Genomic DNA, 20,425 nt, shown 5'->3' with positions numbered 1-20,425 from the left:
GGCATATTTTCTAATCTTATGAGACAACCAAACTAAAAAGTGTCCTAGGGCTCTTAAGTGCACAGGTATTTGCCTCCTATTTCCGCCCTCTTTCCTGGAAACTAACCCTAGTATGTTCTGTTCCAAACAGGCCAAATGTAAGGACACAAATTTCTCATCTGTTTAGTGGTCTTTCTAACAATACTACCTTTCTGACAAGATGATCATGTTATGGTTAATCCACATGAAAAAAATACACTGAATATTCACTTGTACCTCTCCTAGCTCACACTTCTGAAATCTCTCAAGTAATGACTCTCTCTGTAGCACAAAGGTGCCATTGTTCTCAGATCTTCATCCGAGGAAGTAAGATTTTAAAACTCATGGAAAGGGAGCAACCAGTGAAGCTGACACTACACCACTCAAATCCGGACAAGAGGACACAACTGACAGAGTGACAAACAGGTCTGCAAAAGCCAGGTCTCACAGCCACACTAAGCTTTGTACCATTGGAAGTAAAAGATGGAGCCACTCACACCCAGTACCTCATTTTCTTTGGCACTCCCTAGAACGAACAGCTCTGGTTTCGACCATCCCACCCTTGCTGGTCCTTCTCAAAATTGCTGCAGCATCTTTCTCGATAATCATAATAATACTTTGTACCCTAACAGTCACAGGTCTGATGGTTTTTAGTGTATTTTAAAGATCATAACACTTTCTTACACATAAAGTAATAATATACACTGAGCATAGCTAAAGAAACTTGAGTATAGAGCTGCTGTGTGACTGGGTATGTCACCTTAAAAGATACAGACAAACACTCAGGAAAGTCACTTCTCCGTGAAGAAATTCACTTCTTTGGAGAAGAAAAAAAAAAAAAGAAAGGTAAAGCCTGAGAGACAGTCTTACAGTCTTAATGAAAGAAACTACTTAAATAAGATCTGAAGAAAAGTCACAGAACAAAACATCTTGCATTGACTCCAAACAGAGACATGCTGAAGTTAAACTGTAACAAGGAGTATATTTAAAATGGCAAAATGAGAAGATGTGAGGAAATACTGAGAAGTAAGCTTACAAAAGAAAACACCTCCCCCATCAAAAATGTAATCTGGAATTTTACCATGGAGAATAAAACCAAGAGCATGTTTTTTTAACACTGATCATTTGCTTTAATATATAACAAACACACAAATTGTGTTATCTTCTTTCAAAAAGAGGCAGATACCTCAATAGGAAGAGGCTTGCTTAAATTATACATAGCTAACCTAAGAAAATAAGTCACTAAACCAACCTAATACAAAGCACACAGAGGCAAACATCTCCCTTTAGCCAAGGCAACAAGCTGTCTGTATCCCTTCACTTTCCTTATGAACAAAAGACTGTAAAAACAGCTTTACTATTTTCAGTTTGTAAATGACAGTGTTTTACCCAAGAAAGCACACATTCACCCTTTAGAACTGTCATCCTAGAAACAATATCCAAGTATCTGCTAGATTATATGGGAATAAAAAAATCTGAGACAAGTCTTTTGCCCAGCTAAACTGAGGAGTGGTATGGGCTGAAAAGCCATGGAAAACGACAGAAACTCCAACTAGTTTTATTTTTACTGGTACTGCATAGGTTCAACCAAGGCTTTTGCCCAATGAATGCCTATAATGCAATTTAAACAAAAAGCTTTAACAACGGAGGCCAACATTCTCCAAAATCTGAAATTTCTTCCCAATAAAAGGATTAAATGTTTTTGGAAAAAAACAACAGAAAAAAACCCACAGATGGTGATTCCACCTCCTCTTCCTACTTTTATACATAGTTGCTGTTAAGTTAATTTCAGTTTTGCTCAAATGTTTTGTTTTGTTTAAACATACTGTTTTGCTAAACACAGCTTTTGCTGTGCTTACTTGAGGAGTGGTAGTGGCGGTGGTGATAGGGCTTTTTTTAATCTATAGCAGTACTTAATATCCCTTCCTACTTGTTAACAGAAAGTTTTTATAAACCATCACGTAGAAGCAGCGCAAAAGTGTTACTAAAAACATCAGCCATGTGTTCAACAGAGCAGAAAATTGAAGGAAAGATTGTGGTACATTTTTTCCCCCCCAAAACCTTCTTAAGTGTATAATGCAATTAGCACCTCTGCAGTAGAGTCTGATTTGGCAGTTTTAATCAGACCGCCTCCCAGTACAGTCAGGGCTGCTGGGTGACACTTGAGATCTGAAGAGGGTGGGTAAAAATAACCTCTGTTCAACAAGACATGATGAACACCAGACAGCTGAGTCACCTTTAAAACCATTTTTGATTTTCTGTATTAGAAGGAATTATCAAAGAGGGGGACAAAGGATTCGAAAATCTGTCTGAAACCTATCTTTCATTGAATAGTCTGTAATGTAAACGCTGAGCTTCCTTTTGATTGCTGCCATTGACTTTATCATCAATATATAGTGCTCAATCACCTCTGGGAAACCTCAGCTTCATGTAGAGAAGCAACTGCTAATAAAATTTCAGCTCCATTTAAAAAGCATGATTTCTAAGCACCCGTTTCTTACAAACCATTGATCGTTACTATTTGTGAAGGTTTCCAGTATTATCAGCAAGGTGACAAATGAGTTAGGCCCCAAATCTGCCACTGAACACATGCAATCTATAGAACTTGTGGATGTTTTTCAAGACAGCTATACCATCACAGAAAGTTTACTGTACATCAAACATTCATTTAACAGCAAACTAAACAAGCTAGTAGGGAAATACTACAAATTTGTGGAAATCCAGTGACGAGGCTGAAACCCTGTGAGAGAAAGCATTTCAGGAGGACTATCACACTGATTTTCAGGTTGAGCCTTTACTTCGCACAAATCTCTTAAGATTTTAAAGAGGAGAATGAGCACCGAGGCAGTGGGAACGCAAAACGATTGGCATCTGCCAGCCAAAATATACAAACGAGAAGACCAGCTACTGCCCCTTTCTACTGCCTCAGTGTGAAAGTAAAAACAAGGGCTCCCGGGGGGAGCGGGCAGACCTCGGACAGCCTGAGCCCATTTCCCAGCAGGCAGGAAAGTTTCCCAAAACCCGCAAAATCCCCGTGTCTAAGCAACCACTTCAGACCGCCCTAAGGAGAAAAATAAATAAGCGAACGAGCGAACACCGCTATTGCGTCCGGGCCGGCAGCGATCTGCCGTGAGCAGCCGCGGCCGCCGCAGACCGCGCAGGGCGGGGGGCACAGGGCAGGGCCCCCACCCCGCCGCGACCCCCATGCGTGTCGGGGGAGGCACCGCAGCCCGGGCGGGGAGTGGGGCGGGGGGGGCACGGACGAGGGGAAATCTGGCTGCGGAGGAAGCCACGGCAGGTGGAAGCAGGCGGGCTGGCACAGGGGAAGATTTTGAAGCCTGGGGGGGGGGGGCAGCGGCCCGGGGAGAGGGCGAGGGGCTGCCCTCGGAGCGGAGGGTGCAGCGGGGAAGGGGCCGCAGAGGGGCGGGTTTTCCGCAGGGCGCCGGCTGAGGGCAGGTCGGGGCCCCGCGGCGGGGAGGGGGAGCGGAGGCAGCCGGGGGGCGGCTTCGCTGCACTCACAGGCGAGTCGTAGGAGAAGGCACACTCCGTCTTGTAGACCCGGTCCCCTGACTTGGGCACCCGGATCGTGGGCATGTAGGGGACGAGCAGCTCGCCCAGGTCCCCGGCGGCCATCTGCGCATCGCCGCCGCTGAAGAGCGCGGCCCGCTGCATGCTGCCTCCCTCCCTCCGACCGGGCGGGCGACGGCGAGCGGGCAACGCGAGGGCGGTGGAGGCGGAGGGCAGCCGGGCCCGGGGCAGGGCGCGGCGGCGGGAGCCGGGCCCGAGGGAGGGGAGGTGAGGGGGTGGGAAGATGCTATTTTTAATCCAATGGCAGCGGGAGCGGCACCAGCTGCGGCGACGGCACTCGGGGGTCCCGGCGAGGGCGGGAGGGAGGGGCAGCGCGGCGGGGGCGGGCCGTGCCCAGCGGCCCCCAGCTACCTCCACCCCAGGGAGGTGCCGGCGGGGCGGCCGCGGGTCCGCTCCCCGGGGGTGATTCCCGCCCCGCGCGCGTGCCGCGGGCGACCGTTAGGCGGCGGCGGCCGGCCCGCCCGCGCCCTCGCCCCCCCCCCCGCCGCCGCCGAGCCCGGGGGCAGCCGGAGGGGCCGCCGCCCCCCCCGCCGGGGTGGGCTTGCAGGAAGGGCGGGAGAAGGGCCGCGCACGCTCCTTCACGCGTTTTACCAGAGAAACCTGCGTTTCCGTGAGGGGAGGGTGGAGAGTGCGTCTCGTGGTCTCTCTGTGGGGGTCGGAGCAGGTTTCCCTTTGACCAGTAACACGCTGCTACAGGCTATTTTATTTACTTTTTAAGCAATTAAATACCATATATATATATATTCATTCCTAACTGCAAGGATTTAGCAATGAAGGCCCTGAGCGGCGGGACAGTGCCCCCGCCCCGTTGCCTAACAGGAGCGGGTCTGTGGCCCCCGCCTCGGCCGTTGGCAGCGGCCGGGGCGAGCGGGAAGGGCCGGCGCGGGGGGGCGAGCTGTTGGGGTGCTGCTGCCCGGCCTGGGACGGCGCCAGGAGCCAAACCCAGATTTCCTGTCTCGAGGGACAGTACCTTTAGCTTAAAATGACCTTTCGTGGCGTTTGCTGTTTCTCTTTGTTTTTCACTTCGAAAGAATACTGTTATGGGAAAGAGCTACAGGGTGAAGTAACTTTGTTGGAAAAAATTACTGAAATAGTATTTTTCTCAAGCAATACCCAAAAATATTGCAGATGCTGACAGCAGCAGGATTAAAGAAATGACTGATCCATTTAAAATGAAGATGTATAATTAGATGTATAGCCTTCCACCCGTAGTCCACATTATATCCAATGATTCATTGGTCACATCCAAGCAGGTGATGCGACCTTTGCTAGAACCACCTTTTACCTCAAAAATGAAAGTTTTTAAAGGTGGTTCTGGTAAAATCTCAATTAACAACAGAGTTGAAAAATAAGTTTGTATCCAGCTACAAAGAAACAGGCTGTGAGTGAGCAGACCAGTGCAGTCTGTCCTCAGCATTTTTTCTAGCAAAAAATCCAGTGTTGGGAACAATGTGAAATATTGAGGGCAGAATATGATGTCAGTGAAATGGCCTTAGACTTACTCAAGAACAGACATTACATCAAAGACTTGTGAGCATTGTTGGATGCTGGATGAAAAACACAAATTAATACAGGGTCACCAGACAGATTTATTTTACCTGAGAAGACTTTGTGCTTTTTTAATGGCGTCTCATGTGATTAACTCAGCATTTATAAACAATGAGAGCCATAATAAGACTTACAGGCCAGCTAACCTGAAAGATTGACTCAAACAAAAAGGACAAGTCAAAACACTGATACAAAGTCAATCAGAGTCTTTCTAATATTTGGCAGTGCCAGGAAACAGCAAACGAGGTGGTCTTTGCTTAAAATATGTGCAATGTTGCTTAATGTAAAGAAAAAAAAAATGTGTTTTAACATCTTGAAACCCCAAGATGGTCAGGGGTTACTAAAGGACTTGGGCTGCTTTCCTTAAGAAAATGGGAATTTTGAATATGGGCAGACAGGTTAGGGTCACAAGCTGTAAGAGGCGCTTTCCATCACTCTCTTGAGGCATTTAAAACCAGAGGAGTACCACGGCCGGCAGAACCTGAGGAAACACATCCCTCTAGTGGCAGTTATCCGTTAGATAGAGTACCCTCGACATTCCCTACGTAGTTGTCAAAAGTAGAGTAGAAAAACAGCTGTACAGCTCTGAAAATGCATGGCAGGTATGTGTGTGGGTGTCCTCAGATGCAACTTGCCTTATTCACCTTATGTATTTCTTAATTTGTTCTTGGTTAATAATGGTTGCATGGGACATTTCTGCTTGAGTTTTTGTATAAACTCTTTTGCTTTGCTTTTTTAATTCCAGTTCACCCTGGAAAAGAAGCCTTTGAGTTATCCTAAAGGTTACCAGAAAGGTTTACCCTTTTCATCTCCAAAATCGCTTATGTGACCTCTCTACACTAAATGCATTGGGAGTATAAAGTTTGAAGTTTTCATCTTGAGATTTTGCTGTCAAGACTTACATTTTTATGTACTAAAAGTTGTGTAATCACACAGCAGAAGATGGTATCTGTTCACCTAGCAGTGATAAGATGACCCGGAAACCCCATTTCCTCATGTTAACCTATACCATTCTCCCTGGCTTGATCCTTGCTCTTCAGTCATCTAGCAAGCTTCTCATAACAACCTCCAATAAGCAGTTTCCAATTTTTCCCTTGTTTGTCTTACTCAACCTATTACAGGAAGTAGAAAACTCTAACAGTATCAGTAACTTGAATTTATTACCAAAAATGTTAGATATACAGCAGTTACTGGGGAAATACTTAGTTTAGTGTTTGTTCACTGAGGTTCTTCCTTCTCATGAGAAATTTTACACGATGGAGCATAGACTTTAGCCTATGGGGGTATTTTCAAGAGTACACAAAAGACTTAGGCTTATAAAATCCCCTAAAAATCACTGAAACGTGAATTTATATGCACCACTCACTTTGTAATGTTTAAGAGCCTTTCCTTTGCTTTCTACTCCTACATCTGACAGTGTAGGTAAGTCGTAGGTCTAGGCAAGCACTTGTCTTAATTCTGCCTTCTGAAAACACATAAAGGTAATAAAACCAAACCCTTGTTAATTTTAAAGACTATCCTCCCCACAACTACATGGCATGTGATTCCCATGTCACTGGATACATAAACCTTGAAAATTATGTGACAATGGTAGGTACCCCTCACTGAGCTTTCTGAAGTACTAACATTACTGAGCACTGACTGCTTTCATCAGTGAAGAGTATGTAGCTCCATCTTAGATCTATTACCATCTAGAATAGGAAGGATGTATCATAGCAAAAGTACCTTTTATGCTTTTAAACCTCATTTAAAAACAAACCATTAAAAAAACAACCAAACAAAACCCCCCAGAGCAACGGAGAAAGATACTGCAGAGATACTTTTTGCATGATGTATGCAGAGAATTGTCCAGTTCAGAAGGATGCACACGGTCATCTTTGAGTTATTTTCATTTGGGTTTTTTTTGGTTTTTTGAGTCTGTTTAAGAAGTCTTACAGACACAGACTATATAGGAGGTGAGACTGGAGAAAATGAAAGAGCAGACAAGCATAAATATGCATACACAAGAAGAAAAAAGTTTTAAACTGTTGACAAAACTAATAAAGGAAGAGCAGCATGGCTGACACTATCAGGGATGAAGACTATTAACAGGTATCTAAAGAGAGAAACTTTAGAGATAATGCAGAGAAAATGATAGATGTTGAACAATATGCAAGTTGGGAAAAATAGTGAAAGATGAGTTTGACTACAAGTAATGAGAAAGAATTTGTCCAAAATGGCAGATATCATCCTCATATTCCAAAGATCTGAAGGTATTTTTCTCACTTAGTTCATCTTCCACAAAGTATTTGACACAAGGCATTGTGAAAGAAAAAAGCCTTACAGTTTCCTGTACCTTTAATTTAAAACTTTCAATACTAGAAATCACACAATGAAGACCAATATTACCAACTTGTTTCACATATCAGGTCACAAAGCCCATTCTGCATTGATGTTCTGGAGAAAAGGAGTAATTGTTGGCAACTGACATAAGGCATTTTCCCTGATTAACAACTTTAACAGCTCTATGAGCTGAACTGCCACACAGTTTCTTTCAAATTATTGGAATCAACACAAACATTGTTTATTTTTATTAATTTCCATCAGTGAACAGCAGGATGTATATTACATAGCTCAGTTACAATTTGTCTGTATGCATTTAAGACCATGCATACTGTCTTTAAATTGTTTAATTGTCAGGTGTGGATTTCACAGAATTGTCAACAAGATTTTTATCAGGTGTTTCATAATGATACCAGGGTCCATCTCCCCTCTGTCTCATCAGTCTGCGTGCCTCCAACTGCATCAGCCTTAAAAAAAAAAAGAGCAACAGACACATTCAACATGAAGTTTATTGGTTTTGATCATACATACATTGATGTTTAACATCAGGGCATTACTGACAACAGCAACGAGTTTAGCATCTGTGGTTTATAAATGCTACTGAAACACAGGTAATACCCAAATATAAAGGATTCGACTAAAACAAGCTATTACATCCTTCTATTTCAATTTTTTTGAGCAAGTCATCTCACAAGTGTAATAAAAATACTTGCAGTTCTGTCACAGGTTCTTGCCTAGTAAGGAGCTAGGCAGCTTTAATACAGCTTTCAACTAAAAATGAATAGGAGCAAGAAAATCAGAAGTAAATGTGATGGTAGAAGGAGCTATGCTCTCTTCGTCCCAATAGCAGCAGTTTGTGGAACTCAGATTTTCTTCTGCTGCCACAGTTTACTCTGAGTACAGAATAAAGTCAATACAACAATGTCGTTGCTGCCCACAACATTTTCAACGGCAACAAGGAACTTGATCAGTCCTGTGAACGGTCATTTAGCTACTCAATTAAGCTGTGAGCATTAGTAGAGGCAAAAAGAGCTGTCCATTTCCTGACTCAGGAAGACAGAGTTATGCCTTTATAAACGTGAACTGTTTTGAAGAGAAACTGTTGTTTTACAAGACTGCCCTTGGATCATTCCAGTCCTGGCAATCTTAGTACTGAGAAGGCAGGGACTGCAGGTACCCTAACTTCCACTTTGCCACCAGCCAGTGCAGCAAGCACTTGGGGTCAAGTGATACATGAATAACCACGTTATGTCAGCACCCAACTCAGTATGTTAAGCAAAATAAGAGAGTCAACTACAGTATGCATCAGTATTTTAGAACCCTCAACTATATAACATACCTCAGTTGAGTTTTCTTCGCTTCAACATCAAGCAAAGCCATCTCTTTCTCATACTCCTTTTCAGGGGGGTCAAGTAAGTAACGAGCTATCCAGCGACTTATAGGGTGCTGGCAAATGTAAAAGCAGAGGTTATTCATGCAATTTCCAAGCAGAACTGTCATCATAACTAAATCATTTTGCATGTTCCCAGTCCTGAAAATAGGTCATCAACACTATGGGTGTTGCTATTCAAACCATAATAGAAAAGTTAAAAACACGCTCAACTATTTCTAAGATCAGAACCCTAAAAAGCTCTATTTCTTTTGCCATTTTTAACGGCAAGATAACCGCAAATGACTATTCTGTAGCAAAATTAAAAGTTGACAGAAGACGTGATTTATTTTCTGTTGAAGTAAAGTTCCTTAAACTGCCACTGTAATCACAGAAATGGACTCCAAACCTCTTACCATAATCAGTAACATTTTAAAGTTTTGCTTCCACATAGAGGTCATTTCACTAGGAACAAAAGTCTAAGTGAGTTGAAACAGTCAATAGTATTGCTGAATTCAACTATTTCCTATCAAAAACACAAAAGTGCTTGCAGCAAGAAGCCAGGCAGTAATTTTAAGAAAATAGAATGAAATGAAAAAAGCATAAGCTTCAGTTTCTGACTACAAAAATCTTCAGTTCTAGATACAAAAGCATGTGTGATGTTGGGACTTTGAAACAACGCTAGAGAACAAACCAAAGTAATGTCACTTTAAACTCCAGTATCTTAAAATACTGTTGTTCCAAAGCAAGAAACAAAGACAAAAACAGCATGCTAAGAATAAAGAGAATCAGAGAATGGTTTGGGTTGGAAGGGACCCAAGATCATCCAGTCCCAACCCCCCTGCCATGGGCAGGGACACCTTCCACCAGACCAGGTTGCTCCAAGCCCCGCCCAACCTGGCCTTGAACCCTTCCAGGGAGGGGGGCAGCCACAGCTTCTGGGCAACATAAGACTGTTCTTACTATTTAGGAATATTATAAAAGAATTTTTGGCATATAGCTTCAGCAGTTGACTTGCATACATTTACAGATCGTTTGCATCTACTTGTGACAATAAAAAGATTTCCTACAGCAACACGCATGTCCCATAAAGCTGAAAAAGCAAGTTTACCAAAATCGTAATTGCACAATTCGAGTTCTACTACACTGACAACACCCAATGGCTGGGATATGGCCATCCTCATTATCATACTCCACACATTTTGCTCTCAAAAGTATCATCCAGAGGAAAGCTGCCCATAACATGCCACCCTTTTACATGCTACACTCACTTTGTAGTATTCCCAGTAGTCCGGAGTATAACCTTCGGGAATCTCTGCAAGTTCAGCTTCACCTGACAAAGAAAGGAGGGGAGGAACATTTAATTCAAGTTTGGGGTTTGTTGCTTTTTTTTAAAGTACCTTATATTCTGCCTTTCACATTAGGAAAAGACCATTATTTCACATGAAGAGTACTTAATCCCTCAAGCTGAGCTCTATTCAGAAGAATCAGACTTGCAATTTTCCCAGACACTTCACACGGCATGTATCTAGCTCACAGACTTTAAGACACACAACAAAAGGGCGAAATTAGCAGCTATGCAGAAGAAATAACTAAGATGAGGTCCACAGAAATGCCCTTTAAAGTATATGAGCTGAAAGCACGGATTTTTCCTAATTTCTCTTTTAAATTAATTCCATATTATTACAGTAGTAGATTTAAAATATGTATTGTCAAGCAGAGGTTTGGCTTTTTTGCTAGATCAAAATGAGTTACAGTGTATGTAGCCTTCTTAAAGAAGTATGTAAAACAAGGTAATATGGGCTCCTCATGTGAATACAGAAGAACTGTTCACTAAGCCTCACTGATGTTTGAAAGACTGTCAAAAGATGGAATTTTTCCATTTTTAAAAATGTGGAAAGCTTTAAAAAAAAGCAACAACTACAGATAAATAAAATTACTAGAAACATCTTCTATGTACTTGTATAATATTACCGTAACTGTTAGGCCTAATTCCATGGTCCTCCAAAGAGCAAGCCTTAAAAGATCTCTTTTCTGTCCAGCATGCTTAGTTTCCATTTAATAATTTTGACTGTGTACTGAGCTTAGTCATGACAGAGCACTCACCAATGAAGATATTGACATATGTTATGAATAGAGCCGCTGGTATTGCCGTCAGAAATATATAGAATCTCTGTATAGGGGATAAAAAGAAAAAGAAACAGTATGGGAAACTCAGAAGACTGACAAAATTTAGATGAGGTCAGTCTGAAAGTGATGTAACAGCCAATAATTCTTAGATTTGCATTCACAGGCTAGATAGGGATGTTGTATGTAAAGACATATTGCTGCTTAAAATGAGTTAATTAACAAACTAGAATATAGAAACAGCAATGCGGTGTCAGTCCATGAGCCTATTTAGTTCAGCTTTCAGTCTCCCAGGGAGGTCAGTCTGTGTAGAAGCAGACAGTAGTGCTCTCCCTGAATGCTGTCTCAGCATCTTGCGGTGACCGGCTTCCGCATTTAACTGTAACAAGGCGCTAACACCAATGCAATATAATCCAACACCAATACAACCACTGCTGGCTTGGGGAACTGGGGAAGACAGATAAAGGTAGCCTGATCACACGAAGGGAGTTGTATCAAGTTGGCTGTTACCTGTCATAATAAGCTTTATCCAAAACCTAGCTTTTTGGGGGTCGAACTCAGGTCAGGCTTCCTAAGTCTCATCTCTGGTATTAGTGGTTTAGGAAACTGAAGGCAAACCCTGCAGAAGAGTAACCTAATACATTTTTAAAAAGAAGGATCCAGAAAGCATTTGTAGGTTATGCATATAATAATACACATAATTTAAGAATGCTACTACAGCATTAATTTAAGTACCTACCACCATCTTTGCCATTTAGCCAATCTTTTTACTTCATCTGGCCCTGATTTTACAACATAGACACAAAAAATTATTTAGGACAAGGACAGAAAATTCTCATTTATGTGAATAGTGCCACCAATATTTCAGATGTCATATAAACAATATAGAAAATTGTATTTTAGACACGCTTACACCCTTTGCAAGGGATGTGTTATGCTGAATGTAATAAATTTGCTTTTAACTCACCAACAAGTTCAGAAATCGAGTATCATAAAAACTTGTTGCCTTGATAATAAACATTCTCTTCCCATCGCTGCTGCTATGTCGTACAGGAGCTGAAAATTGAACCAAAGTATTATGTTTTTTTCTCCCTTTGGTAATTGTGCCAGGATAAGGTCAACAATACTTGTGAAAAAAAAAAGAAAGTGTACAGTAGTAGCTGAGTAGTTACAAGCTGGTTTTCCAGAAGATATCAATGTTCCTAAAAGCCTACCTGAACTAATTTCCTATTTTGCTAGAATGAACCTACTTTTCTTCTAACTTTAGACATAGATCTATTTCTACCTGTAAGTCCCAACAAAAAAAAATAATAATAATAATCACTGAATGTCATTATATAGGGCCAAGTAAATTCACAGTCAGTGTGTTGGGAAGTTTGGCCTCCTGCCAATTTTGACCCATATTCTACCCAAGAACTGTGATTTCTCAGACGAACGCAGATACACGTTCCACCCTCCGAGGGGTTTTCCTGCATGTTGAACGCATTTCCTACCCCTGCCCAGCCAAGGAAAACCACCGCCGCCCGGCTCCGTGTTCCTGCCCCAGCGCCATGGCAGCGGGGAAGGGCCCGATTCCAGCGCCCGCCCTCACCCGGGGAGCCGAGACGGAGGCCCCCGGCCCGCGGTGCCGCCGAGACGCGACCTCCGCCCGGCACCGCCCGCGGCGGGCGAACCTCCCTGAGGCGGCGGCCCCGCGGCCTCCCGCGCCCTTCTCCCTCAGGAGAGCACCTCTCCTCCGTTCCCCAAGGTCACCTCGCCCCCGGCAGGCCCCCCTCCTCATTCCCGCCGCCCAGGCCCTACCGACGGTGCCGGGGAGGCGGGCGACCCCGGCGAGCCAGGAGAGGCGAGTATCGCTCGCCGCCCGCCGAGCTCCCCAGAGAGCCGCTGCCCGGAGCAGCAGGCTCATGGCTGCCATAGCTGGAACTGGCACGGGGGCGGGGCCGGTGGCGCCACTCTCCGCGGCAGGGTGAAGCTAGACAGCCGCCATCTTGAAAAAGGGCAAAGTCTTCACTCTCCTTCCGGCGACCTCGCGGACGCCGTCCGCGGCGCTAGGCATTGTGGGAAGGGCGGTGGGGGTCATGGCGGCCGCCGTGGCGATGGCCGCTCTGTGCCGGCGCTTCACGGGAGTGCTGCGGCTGTCAGGAGCGCGGCCGGGCTCGGTGGCTGTTGGCCTCCCTGGGTAGGCACGGGGGCGGGGGAGACTGAGGCTCAGGAGTCGGTTGGGGCGGGAATGCGGCGTGTTGCGGGCCGTAGCGCGGTTCCCGGGAGGAAGGAGAGTCGCCTTTCGCGGCCTTCGCGTTCGGCGCTGGCGGGAGGAGGCAGGCTGTGCGGGTGTCCTGGCTTCTGAAACCTCGGCTGAGGGGTGCAGAGGGGCTTATATTGTAGGGCGTTGTGTAAGCGTAGTATGAAGCGTTGCCCAGTTTTGCAGTCGTTATGCTTTCTGTACAAACCTGATGAAACAACACGACCAAGTGCAAGGTCCTGCACATGGGTCGGGTCAATCCCAAGCACAAACACAGGCTGGATGATGAGTGAATTGAGAGCACCCCTGTGGAGAAGGAGTTGGGGGTGTTAGTGGATGGAAAACTACGAGCCAGCAATGTGCACTCACAGTCCAGAAAGCCAGCCGTGTCCTGGGCTGCATCAAGAAAAGTATGACCAGCAGGTTGAGGGAGGGGATTCTCCCCCTCTGCTCCGCTCTCCTGAGACCCCCCCTGCAGTGCTGTGTCCAGCTCTGGGGGCACCAACATCAGAAGGACATGGACCTGCTGGAGTGGGTCCAGAGGAGGCCACAAAGATGATCAGGGGGCTGGAGCACCTCCCCTGTGAGGACAGGCTGAGAGAGTTGGTGTTGTTCAGCCTGGAGAAGAGAAGGCTCCAGGGAGACCTTAGAGCAGCCTTCCAGTACTTAAAGGGGACTACAGGAAAGCTGGGGAGGGGCTCTTTATCAGGGGGTGTAGGGATAGGATGAGGGATAATGGTTTTAAACTGAGAGATTTAGATTAGACATAAGGAAGAAATTCTTCCCTGTGAGGGTGGTCAGGCCCTGGCACAGGTTGCCCAGAGAAGCTGTGGCTGCCCCCTCCCTGGAAGGGTTCAAGCCCAGGTTGGATGGGGCTTTGGGCAACCTGGTCTAGTGGAAGGTGTCCCTGCCCATGGCAGGGGGATTGGGACTGGGTGATCTTGAAGGTCCCTTCCAACCCAAACCAGTCTATGATTCCAGCCTGGGTCTTTTTGTGCTTATACTGTGTGTTTACTGCTTTTGACATTTAGTTAAAGTCAGCATAGGAGGATGTATTTTTGTACAGTGTAGCTCAAACTTCTTCTTTCTTTTTATTTTCAAATTGTTGTTTATCTCTGAGTATAAATAAATTATAATTAGATGAGACAAGAGGTAGAAAACAACACTGAGATTACATTTTTATGAAGGAACTGAACCTGTGCCCCTTCCCCCTAGACTGTGGTATTCATCTGTCTGTGGGACCTGGCCCTTTATGAATTAAAGAAACATCCTCATTTAGCTGAATATTATTTTTCCTATCATATATATTTCTCCCTTTAATTTTTATGCAGATTGACGCTGAACCTATTCCACAAGAACCTAGCAAAAGTTGAGCCCCTTCATCAGTTAAAGCTTCTGCACACTACTTTGTCCCGGAAAGGTCTGGAGGAGTTTTTTGATGATCCAGGAAACTGGGGAGAAAAAACAGTAAAGTCTGGTGAGTTATATTTAGCATTTCTGGTAGTGATCTTTGAGCCACTTGTGCTCAACTGAAATCTGACCTATTCTTTTGCATGATAGTAAGTATTCATAGCTATGTAAAACTTTTTAAATATATGTATGTACATACATATACTTGCACATTTTTTGCCTGTTAATTTTATTTTTTCTGTGTTTATGAAAGCGAGTAGCTATTATGCAGCAAAATATTTTGATGTAAATTCTCTGCTTTGCTCTTGAGTGTATCACAGAAGATATGTTCTTTGATGAAATATACAGTACCATGGAAGAAAAACATTTCAATGTAAGATTCATCTTACAGCTTTCCCTGTTCCCAGCCTTTTACAAACACAAATAAACAGTACATGCTGTTGCCTTTTTAATATATTTGTATATTCAAAGCAAAGCTGAATATCCACAAGGATAGCTTTCCAAGAGGTAGTATTTTTTTAAAAAAGTGATCCTTGTTCTGTTGAATGAGCTGAGCCTGCTAATAGAAGCACTTTTTTTTTTTCAGAGTAAGAGAACTTTGTTCTATTAAAGTTTTTGTTTGTTTGTTTTTGTTTTTTACAGGGGATGCATGGAATATAAAGCAGTTAAGGGGCAAGAGTAGTGAAGACCTGCACAAACTTTGGTAAGTTTTAGTGAAGTGGCTTCTCTTCTTTCAAAGCAGCCCTGCGTGTTTTATTTAAATGTGGCTGGTGAACTTATTAGCCAGTAAATTTAGTCTGCCATACAGCTCTGCATGCGTAAGCCTGCTTTGGGCTTGGAACAGCCCAAGTTCTGATACTTCCCAGAATATGAAAGCTGTAGTGCAGGTGCTTGTGTGATAGTTGTGTCCAGTACAGAGGGTTCAGGTTTGGTGTGGAGAGGCTGAGTTTGAGCCTTGATGGACTTGGTTGTTAAGTAAGTGACCTCTGATGGGGCTGGAGATTGTATCACTGCTCTAGACAACCTGTGCCAGGGATAAACTAGTACTTTCCCCACCTCTACTGGGCTTTCTCCAGTTGGTCAGTATCTTTTTGCTTCTTTATATGAAGCTAGCAGGTATAGGATATGGGATTATAGGTTGAACAACTGTGCTCTGTACAGCAGGGTAGTGAGTGAATAATTTCTAATGCATCCAGAAATTATTTTTGAAGTACTATGCTTTCTGATCTAGGTATGTCCTACTGAAGGAAAAAAACATGCTTTTAACTTTAGAGCAAGAATCGAAACGACAAGTCAGGCCTATGCCAAGTCCAGAACGATTAGAAAAGGTAACTTTTTCATACTAACTAAAAATACAACTAAGTAAAACTGCTGAGTGAAAGGTGAAGTGTTTGTAAACTTGTTAAAGACCATTTTTAAAATTATTTCCCTGATTTTAGTATAAGCACAAACACTGTCCTCAAGCAACATAGTGGGAAAAAGGCCTTTCCACCTGTTATACAGTGTTAAGAAATATTTTGCCATCTTCATGCCCTGAAACTGCACTAGAGAATTTCTAGAAACTTCCTGGTAAAACTGCAACATTATCTCTATCTTTACTCTCCACAAACTTGTTTTAGCTACTTCCCTGACATTGTCTTCTCCAAACTTGTGCTGCCCTTTGGCTCTTTGTTGTTCTCACTTTTGTCATTCCCTCCTTTTGCATTATTGCAATTCTGCCACTAATTTATTAAATTCTTTCCTCAGTATCTTTACCATTGAAAACTTCATTTACTTATAAATCAACTGCCATCTCTATGCTTATGTCTCTCAGATTAAAATCTACACTTTCATTGGCCAGTTAAATAATCTAGCTGTTTAACATGAGAGAGATTCTCAGATATCCCTCTATTTATCCAAATTAATTTGGGAAAAGTCTTGACCTTTACATTGTTAAGCTGAGTTTCTTTGTATGGTTAATAATTAACTATTATTTGCCATCACATATATCTGCATCTGCATTATGATCTCTTTTGTGTCAGACATGGATTTATTTGGTCTCCTACTCTTGTCATTTCATCACTGTAGTTATAAATTAGGGAAGATCCAATATAAGACTGTCCTCTGGATCTCCTAGTATATCTTGTTCTAATTTATCCTAATATGGTTTCTCAACTGTATTTTGTGATTCCCATTCTGAACAGTATTTCCTTCTTAGTCCAATTTACGCATCCATATCCAGCCATTACAATCACAGTAGAACTTGTTTTGGGAGGGAACTTAAGTAAGTGGCCCCAACACTTCAAAAGTCAAATCTTACTAATTGCCTGTTTGGTTTTGGCTGAAGCCCAAGAAAAGTAAAAGTCAAGGACCAGTTAAATACTGTGATTGCACTGAGACAAAATACAACAATTGCATATTAAAATTAGCTCTAGCAGCTTCACAGAGTGTTTAACATGTTGCCATATGTAATGCGTATGTTATGAGTAATATTATGAGACAGACCTAATTAAAAACCTTCATCTCAAGTGTTGTAGTTGAGTCAAGGCAGCTTTCTAATCAGCCAACAGGCATTACTGAGCTGTGACCAGACTCCAAAGTGAAAACTAGGATAACAAACAGCCAGTACAAACCGTTGGACAGAAATACATAGAGCATATCTTCTATTTGCTTTCTATGCTTCAGCATTAGATCTGACTTTATGTATTAGCCAGCTAGTCTTTAATGAAATATCAGACCGTCAGTTATTTCATATCTGTTCTGCTTCTAAGTTTGGTTTTTAGAGCACCCATTCTTTACTGTTCTAGTACACAGGGCTAATTCAGCTGTTTCACTCAGTCCATACCTGTGAGATTACTCATGATTTCCTAGTGTGTTTTACTTTTGCTTTTCCTTTAAGTTTTGCCTTAGATCTTAATTTGAGATCTTTTAAATTGTCAGTGTTATGTTTTGTTGGCCCATCCTGAAACTATTTCCTATTTCCAGGTAGAAAAGTCTATGAAAAATATAGACTTAGTTGTCAGAGAAAGGGAAATTGCTTTGAGACTTTTACAAACCGGCCATGAAAAACCAGTACCTGGCGAGTGGAGACATGACTTCTTAGGACGCACCTACTGGTATGGAAAAGAGAACTTTTTTTCATACGTGTGAATTTTTCTTGTGGTATGTCTCTTTACCAGAAAATCCTTATCTAATCAAAAAAGGATGCATATTCTGTATAGAAGGAAACATGTTTTCTGGTCAGCATTCAGGTGCCTCTTGAGTTTGGGTGGGGTTTTTTTAATGTGGTTATAATTGTTACTAAATAATTCAATGGTAAACTCTACTGTTAATTATAACAAAATTAGTTCCGTGTAACTAATATGATTCCTGTACTCAGAGGATGTGTTACTATAGCTATTCTGTAACTCAGGAATGAACTGGGGAATACTGTTCAAGTTGAACCTTCTGGACTTACATAGTTATAATGCAAAATCCCCATATTGGGGGACAGCCACCCAAAGTATTGCATGAGACCACATAAACATCTGTTGGAATTTCCTAAGAGTCTTGGCAGATATTTAACTTAGGAGCATCTACCTTTAGAATTATTTATTGTCCAGATACTTTCAATAATCTGTAACTTCAGGTGATGATGCTGAAGGATCTGGTGGGACCTGCTGTTTCATTAACCAGTATTTTACCCTCATCATATTGGCATTGGAAGCACTAATTACACTAATCAGCTCTGCAGTAATAGTGTAGATAACAGAAGGTCACACATTGTAATAATGGTGAATTTTCAGTTGTTATCCATTTGTTGCTTACCCATGAAATATAAATAGAGTACTAAATGCACTAACCACTACATTTACATCTCTAGGGATAAGGCTTCTGTAGATCTTTCTGCTTGGAAACGCTGTCTGCAGAGAAGGGTTTTGCCCATATAGTTGGAAGTGCAGTCCCCAGTTAAAGCAGAGGGAAGGGGCAGACAACATGAAAAGGAACTCTGCAATGCACATAGTAGTAGGTCTGACACAATCTGGATGCACTGGAGTCTGTAGGTGAGGCTGCACAAGCCATCTGTGCAGCCCATATGCAAGAGAAACCCCAAACAGAAATAATAGAGCCTATGTTTAGAGGGAAAGACTTATGTTCAGGCAGACTTGCACTTGACGTGACACTCCAACACTGGCATTTCAAAGAAAATGGTAGTAGAAACAAAACTCTCTTCATGGTTTGTTCACATCAGCTTTTCAAAGTTTTCTTATGAAGGAGTAACTTTGAAATATAAATGCAAAGAATCACTGTCTGTACTGGGCCCTCTCTTCAAACATCTGTTTTTAAAGTAAGACCACTCCACAGAAAGACGCTGAACTACATGAGATGTAGTTACAAACCAAACCAGCAACAGAAGGTATATACCCACGTACAACCTCTGTGATCTCTGGTCAGACCACTTTATCACTGTACTGTAACCAGGTGTAACTGGTAGAATCCAGGAATGAAGACAAAAAGTGTACTTTCTGTAATCATTTTTATCTGTCTTTAACAGGTACACATATAAGGAATGGCCAATACCATGGTACTTGAACAAAAAATACAAAAAGAGGAAATTCTATTACTTACCTCATGTGGATCGCTTCATCAGGTAAAAACATTTGTTTTGACATAGTAAGTTATTTTCTGATCTGTTCCTCAGTCCTCCTTATTCCCCTTTGCACAGAAAAAAATAGTAGTAATTTTGTTGTTTTTACAGCTAGCAGACTGAAAATAAGGTTTTTTAAAATTACGGCTTGTTCTGTTTGTTTTTGCTGTTTCGATCTGAAGTTATTAGGAGACTTGGTTACCTATGAAGTTGCACTGTAAAAGTAACTTTACATGCAGACTACCTAAGATCTTGCCAGAGGTTGAATTTCTGTAGAATTCAAAAGCAGAAGAAAAAAATAATTGGCTTTGCAGGCTTTTTTATCAAAAGCAAATTAATACTGAAGTTTAATCACTGGGAGCCTCTACTTGATTGGGTGGGTGAGCTCACTAAGGTTGTTACAAGCTATCTGGAAATTGACCACACTGACTTCTTTATTTCAGGCTCAGACGTGAAAAATTTTTACGTAAAAGGGCGAGAAGGCAAAATCTAGAGAGGAAGAAGCAGAAGCTCTTGGAAAGGAAGTTCCCTCACCTTGCTGTAAAATCTCAGAGCCGGTAACATGCTGGGAGAGCACTGCAAACAGTTGGTTGATTATCTTTGTCTGGAACACGAAACAAGTTCTGAAACCAGCAAACAACTCGACTGAGCATTCCTGAGAGTCTCCATTTTTTTTTTTCTTTTTTTAATCCCACATTTGACCTAAATTAAACTTGTGGTCTGGAATTAAAAAGTAGCTTTGATGTGTAACTCAAATTAATCCTAACAGTATTTTTTAAAAACATTTGAAAAATTACATATTAACCAGCTATGGTGTTAACAGTGAAAAGCACCGACTGACTGCCTGCTGAAAGCATAGTGTAAGGATAATATTTACCTGGTTTAGTTTAACAAATATGCATTAAAACCAGTCAGAAACCTGAGAGCCTCTGAAACTCACATACTAGTCTTTGTTCCCTGATCATCCCAGTTACAGGTGTGTCACTTAAATTACATGTGCTTTCTGCATAAAGAATGGAAAAATATGCTCTTCAGTCTGCTACAAGGAACTTTTTTCCTGCCTTAAGTCTGGCTTGTTAGAAAGTATGAAATATTTAGCCTGTGAACTTTTAACAGTGTAGTTTTTATACCTAGATTTCTAGATGCCTATGACAAATTGAAACATTTGCGCAATGTTTTTTGCAGTGTGCAAAAT

The 20,425-nt window shown here is 42.3% G+C and overlaps 3 protein-coding genes across 3 annotated transcripts in view; 1 reads left to right on the top strand and 2 right to left on the bottom strand.

Moving 5' to 3' along the window:
- Nucleotides 1-3,888, bottom strand: part of USP13 (ubiquitin specific peptidase 13) — a 56,666-nt gene extending 52,778 nt beyond the window's left edge. The window contains exon 1 of the mRNA XM_074878561.1: nt 3,538-3,888. Within this exon, the coding sequence (XP_074734662.1) occupies nt 3,538-3,690 (153 nt within the window). The 5' untranslated portion in view covers nt 3,691-3,888. The remainder of the gene's footprint in view (nt 1-3,537) is intronic.
- Nucleotides 3,889-7,709: 3,821 nt separating this feature from the next.
- NDUFB5 (NADH:ubiquinone oxidoreductase subunit B5) lies at nt 7,710-12,925 on the bottom strand. Its single transcript, XM_074878557.1, has 6 exons — nt 12,773-12,925; nt 11,940-12,028; nt 10,952-11,018; nt 10,117-10,178; nt 8,816-8,922; nt 7,710-7,943 (listed from the first exon to the last, which is right to left on the bottom strand). Exons 1-6 carry the CDS (start codon nt 12,885-12,887, stop codon nt 7,823-7,825), a joined length of 561 nt encoding a protein of 186 aa, XP_074734658.1. The 5' UTR covers nt 12,888-12,925; the 3' UTR covers nt 7,710-7,822.
- Nucleotides 12,926-13,028: 103 nt separating this feature from the next.
- Nucleotides 13,029-19,986, top strand: MRPL47 (mitochondrial ribosomal protein L47). The gene is made up of 7 exons (XM_074878556.1): nt 13,029-13,151; nt 14,546-14,691; nt 15,267-15,327; nt 15,856-15,952; nt 17,589-17,719; nt 19,138-19,233; nt 19,674-19,986. Exons 1-7 carry the CDS (start codon nt 13,051-13,053, stop codon nt 19,789-19,791), a joined length of 750 nt encoding a protein of 249 aa, XP_074734657.1. The 5' UTR covers nt 13,029-13,050; the 3' UTR covers nt 19,792-19,986.
- Nucleotides 19,987-20,425: the final 439 nt, after the last annotated feature.

The sequence above is a fragment of the Strix uralensis genome, chromosome 9, assembly GCF_047716275.1.
Source record: "Strix uralensis isolate ZFMK-TIS-50842 chromosome 9, bStrUra1, whole genome shotgun sequence".
Taxonomy (NCBI): Eukaryota; Metazoa; Chordata; class Aves; order Strigiformes; family Strigidae; genus Strix; species Strix uralensis.
This window is presented reverse-complemented; position numbering and strand designations above follow the sequence as displayed.